This window comes from Hakea prostrata, chromosome 7 (genome assembly GCF_041222555.1).
Source record: "Hakea prostrata isolate BN-2017 chromosome 7, UWA_Hpros_2, whole genome shotgun sequence".
Lineage (NCBI taxonomy): Eukaryota > Viridiplantae > Streptophyta > Magnoliopsida > Proteales > Proteaceae > Hakea > Hakea prostrata.
In genome coordinates, this window is record NC_142606.1 from 66,000,841 (window position 1) to 66,006,806 (window position 5,966).

General features: G+C 37.4%; 1 protein-coding gene across 1 annotated transcript; it reads right to left on the reverse strand.

The window, feature by feature from the left end:
• Nucleotides 1–217: 217 nt before the first annotated feature.
• LOC149011738 (uncharacterized) lies at nucleotides 218–4,598 on the reverse strand. Its single transcript, XM_089164042.1, has 2 exons — nucleotides 1,867–4,598; nucleotides 218–969 (listed from the first exon to the last, which is right to left on the reverse strand). The coding sequence occupies exon 1, from the start codon at nucleotides 3,456–3,458 to the stop codon at nucleotides 2,535–2,537; it is 924 nt and encodes a 307-aa protein (XP_089020168.1). The 5' UTR covers nucleotides 3,459–4,598; the 3' UTR covers nucleotides 218–969; nucleotides 1,867–2,534.
• Between the last annotated feature and the right edge of the window lie 1,368 nt (nucleotides 4,599–5,966).

Consider the following 5,966-nt stretch of genomic DNA (forward strand, 5'->3'; position numbering starts at 1 on the left):
TTAATACCCTCCCATACCCAACTCTTAGGTGGATGAAGAGATTCTCCCTTCACCTTATTCAAGCTACCCACCACCGCTAGCAAAAACCACACCATCCCCTTCCCCTGCAGGCATCACAGCTGCATCAACCTAACGAACAATGATTACCAGAGACTCAAGGCCTCACAACTTCTTAGGCAATGATCCCTTATCAACTTGACCATCCCCTTGGGGTTGACGGAAGTTTGTCTGAGCTTAACAAGAAATATTTCAATTATTCAATCATCAAAAGATATAAATGTTAGATTCTACAAACAACAATAACAAATCCCACCAACTTAGCCTACAGGTAGAGTAATATATCCATCAGTAACTCATTCTCTATACCGAGCCACTTTTGAAAAACTTCAGCCCCAATATCCTCATCGACATATTCTTTTCCTTCTTTGACCACCAATCGATTAACATTGCATAAAATCTAACACTTCCAAACTGTTAGCAGTTGCAACAAAGTATAAATGGTCAATCTAACCATAAATGCTTACACATACTAAGTTTACAATAAGAATTAGAAGGAAAAAACACACACACACACACAAACACAAAGAAAAAGAAAGCATAGGACATGATTAACAACATTGATGTCCTGATGGTTATTTGGGAATTACTGATACATTGTTCCCATCAGTTTTATGTCTCTGTAAGAATGACCTGTACTATGGGTCATTGCTCTGGACATATCTTACCACAGGTTGGATTGACATTCAGGTGTAGATGAAGTATCATACCTAAGAGCCTCTCCCCACTTGCACTTCCACCTTCATCATTAAAAAAATTTTGGAGGTTTGTCCTGCAAGCCCTGAGAGATATATCAACTAACAAAAGAATAAATGCCACCAGTACGTATGGTGATTTCCTCACAGATAAACCTCTCAATCAAGACCTTTCTCTGTGCAAATTCCATGGTAGTCTGATATCTCTTTTGAAAGCCTGGATAAAACACAAGTAGATCATTACTTTCAGTTTATCTCAAATTGATACATGCGAATAGAATTAGAAGGTTCAGTATATAAGTTCCAAGAAAACTTGCTTCAAATGGAACAAACACTTCCTTGTGATGCATTTAACCCACCTTCATCAAAGCCAGGTCAAACTAAAGCAGTCATGTAAAGATAAAGAATTCTATCGGATAGTTTGCAAGTAAAGGTGAACTGAAGAGTTTTTACCCAAGGTTGCAGTTCACCTGCATCTACCAATACCTAGAATTAAGAGGTCATGAGTTAAACTCCTTCAGACCTACCTGCTGGGAGAAAATAAAAGAAAGCTAAAGAGGCTTCCCCCACCCCTTTCTTTCTCTCTTTTCTTTTTCTATTTTATTTTTGGGGGGGGGGGGATGGTTGGGTGCGCCACATCTACAAATTGAATTCATTCGGTTCATAAGAGTACAAGATACAAAAGAAAAAGAATATTGCAACAGGAGTAGAGAAAAAAAAATTGAGGAAAGGAAGCCCTTCATGATTACAACATGGAATACATCCAAAAGGGTTGGAACCTGTAAGCAGAAAATTCATAGCACCATTAGGAGATCTCAAAAGTCAAAACTTCCCCTGGGCTAGACTTGTAATTTGATCTAGCAAAAGATTTTTATGACTTCTTAAGGATTTCTGCTGATAAAGAACCAGGATTGTTCAATCCAATTATGTTTGCGCAGAGATTTCTTTGAAAGAACCAAAAGTTACTGATGATGATTCCTAATCCCACCCAATTATTGCACGTACAAAATTATATGGTATCAGAACCATTCCACGATGTAATTAAAGACACAGGTTTAAAATACTTGCAGAAAAATATGTTTTGGTAAACATTACTAAACAAAGGGTAACTTACAGCCATAAGTTCCAACTGTTGTCATAATCGAACTCCTGATTGCCATCAAAGTGACTAAAGGTGCAACTCCGAACACCAGTAGAGAGAGTCAAATATATCATCTTCTGATCCCTTGCAGAAACAGGAAATATTGCTCGTCACATCCAATTGGTATAAATATTAATCCTCCAACTAGTGACTCAAATAAAAAGAGTCAGATTAAATTTACATGGTGAAAACCATTTGCCTTCTCTTCTTCCCTTCATTCGCTATTGAGGATCCTTTTCCACGAAAGTGACTACTGATGCAACTTTAAATTCTAAAATAAAGATCAACTAAAATATCTTCTTCCCATTTGAAAAGATTGGAAACCCTTCACATTATGTACCACCCAAATCATCATGTACCATTCTTACACATTACAATTTTTTATCCTCTAGTAGCTCACACAGAGAAGCCAATTCCACATTCAATTCATAAGGTGAAAGACATTTGTCCTTTTCTCAACAGCCAAGACTCCATTATGTAAATTCCGATCTTTCATCTCTCCTCTCAATTGTTTAGCTGCGCAGTAGTTTTAAGGAAATAAATTCCAATGTGCAACATTCAGATAGTGCGTGTGAACATCTTTCTATGTCTGGAGTTGAAAACTCAATTTATGTTTAAACTCCAGAAAATTTGATGATACCTCAGTTTACAAGTTTTCCATGAATTTCTCGCATTAATAACTTGGAATTGTCAACAAGATATTTGCTAGCATAGACAATATCAGGGCAAAGTTCATGCCTTGGTGTTGGCTTGAGTGATCTCAACTGAACAAGAGGATCTGAGATGTGAGACTTGCTGCAGAGCTCCCTTGCAGGTTGGACATGTTCCCACCAAAAGTCAGATAGAGCAACCTTCAGAAGTATCCAGTACTCTACATCTCTGTTTACTCTGAATAAACTGCTCCCATTAGGAGTCCAGACATAGAAATCCATCCAGTCACGGTCCAATATTTCCATTAATCCCTGAGCTTGTGGAATGCAATAAAGAGGGATCCGTTTCCATGGGAAAGCCTTCTTTATGTCACCACCAAAAAATGGGCACTTAATCTCCAGCACCCCACGAGAAGGTAAACCATAAACAGTCTGGTCGACCACCCCATCAGGTGAGGCTGCAAGCCATTCATCTTCACGATTCTTCATCCCATAGATCTGAAATTCAGGAAAAGAGACACTATTTCCTGTTATCAGCTTATACCATTCAAGTGCTTTCTCTTCGTTTATATTGTTCCAACAGGTAGCAAGGTTCCCAGTGAAAGGCTCAATAGCCCCAAGCTTTTCCAGCCAGAGCTGGACCCTTCGGCGTGGCCAGAATCCAACAGCTCCGCCAAAGGTGCTTGCAGTCAATTTACGCTTTCTTTGTTCCTGCCAATTTTTAAACCAGTGCTGTAGGGAACTAGATTGAAGAATTGAAGGGGTTCCCTCCCTTACAGTTTTTGTACATTGACCAAACTGACAGAAATGACTGCCTGATTGATGGTGGAAATTGCGGCTATGCAAAAGTAACCTTCTGTTTCTTGGCTGTGCAAAGCAATTTCGGCAGTAGTTTCTTCTGTTACTAGGATTCATGATAAGAGAAAACCTGTAGGCAAAGCATAGTTTGTCAATGAAAAATACACAACATACAATGGCTTACCAGGTCATGAAAGGTAAAGCAGTTATCAACAGATGTAGAGAGAGAAATTATAGGATAAAGAGGTAGTTCTATAGAATTGCTGAATCCTCAGACACATGTTCTTCAATAATAAAGGAAAAGAATTAGTGCAAAAACACGACATAGGAGTAGTGTGTAAGATTTAAGTACTACATCAAAGAGAAAATTACTGGGGTAAAGCTGAGTAGGAAAATTGCCCCTTGGACTCTGCTTGTGCAGAAGCCTTCAGCACTGGATTGGCCCTTGTCAAAGAGAAACAGTTGGTTGGCTGTTTGCTATGCAGGGAACAAGTACAATGCTCTCACAGAAAATGGCTTTTGAACAGGATATTTCATGTAAATATGAATGTTAAACAACAAACTGTGCTTCACCCATTTATACAATAGGCGTCTGTAATTAGTTGCATGAACAACACTTACAAAACGAAAGCAGTAAACCAAACTCTTCAGTCAGGAGATTGAGGATTGACAACCATAGCAGTCTGAGCTAAGCCATCATTCATACCATGGTTGTCATGGCAATTGGGCAACCCAAGCCATTTGAAGGGGTACCTGGATGACAAGGCACCTTACATATGCACCATATGGAATACAACAATGATAATTTCTAAAAGACTATATATATAAATTATATCAACGCAATATATCTGATTACCAGATATTGGTAATTACCTAAGATGAATAACAATATACCAATACAAAAAGCCAATTACTGGATATCAAAAAAATTGGACCAGCAACAGGCAATCATCTCTGCAAATATACAGATTGCATAAAAATTAAAATCCAGAGTTTGAATGCCTACAAGTGCATTCTCCACCTTCAACATGATTCTTAATTTAAGCACAATAAATACTCCTAAACTTATCTCCCTCGTGCCCATGTAAATAAATACCTCCAATTTATGAATTTCCCTCATTTAAAAGTTATCATATACTATTTACATTTTCACCATCTATCCCAGCTTTCTAATATACACAAATTGATAATAATTCATAATATATGTGTGGTAATCCCACTAGCAATGTATCTATAAACCCAAATTTTTATTTTTTTATTTTTTATTTTTTCTAGGGGAGAGGGGGGAAGGATAGCAACAAAAAATACCAAATACGCTTATTAGAAGTAAAAAAAAAAACAACTTACTTCATTTCAACAGCATCCAACAGTTATTCAACGCATTTCCTATGCCGGAGCATATGACTTATCATTCTTCAAGTAAAGAATGGACCCAAAAAAGGGGATGTGAGAGATATCTAACTTGCTTCACTCTTCTAAGAATTTATGAAGTCAAGAAAATAAAGAGTCAATACGACTGAGTCAAACCAAAATAACAGTAATGACAGTATGGCTACAAGAGGCAACTAAAATTTACAGCTTCCATTAATCAACCAACACATTCTCAAAATATACCCGGAAAACACCCAAAAAAAAAAAAGCGCTAAGAATTATATTAGTCTAAGATGTTACCCAGAAAATAGAAATCAGAAGTGAAATTTCAAGTAAAAAAAAAAAAGCGCTAAGTTATATTAGTCTAAGATGTTACCCAGAAAATAGAAATCAGAAGTGAAATTTCAAGTATGATTTGGGTTTTCTATCTACTTGAAGCAACTTATCCATCAAGAAAATCACAAAGACATGAACTAATCTTAACAAAAATCCACTGCACGTGAATCTCCTGGAGCTCACCCGTGCCAGCAGCATTGCAGCTACAGCTCAGCGTCATAGGTGTTTCCTAGAGAAAATAAGCAAGTTCCTATCAATAAGAGGAACCTAGTTCAAGCTCATAGCCTGAGAGCCAATATATGAACAACTATGTCAAAGAAACACGATAAACATGATCAACAGCACAGGTCCAGAAATCTTCCTTAACACCTGACGGACAACTGGACAACTATGCCAATGACTCCGGTTAGCATTTGAATTTTAATTCTCAAACCAGTTAATCCAGGCTTAAATGTTTGTAATTGAAGAAATGCATTTGTATGCACTGTTTGACCCCTCCAATCATGACAACAGGAATTGGAGAATTAAGTTTATTGACATATTTCTGGAATACAATTCTCATAAGCATTATACTGATATGATATGAGCCATATCATCACTTGAGTGGATATGTTGTGGGTTTAAGTTCTGCACAGATCGCTAGCACACGATGTATCCCATGCCCTGTGCATCAAGGTACAGTCAGCATTGATACAAATAGAGGAGCTGAGTAATTTGTTTCCTGCCTGTAAGCATTCCTTCTTCTTTTTTACAAATAATCAAACGAACTGATACAATTTATGCAGCGTCCCATAGAGTTGTGCAAAAGAGCATTTTTACCTATATATGGTCCCGCTAGCAAGTAGCTAACATAGATAAGGTGCATCAACAATACCCCAATGATCAAGTGAAAAATTCAAATTCATGATTTGAGGTACT

Coding starts and splice junctions, on each gene's coding strand:
- LOC149011738 (XM_089164042.1), bottom strand. CDS start 3,458: ATGAATCCTAGTAACAGAAGAAACTACTGCCGAAATTGCTTTGCACAG.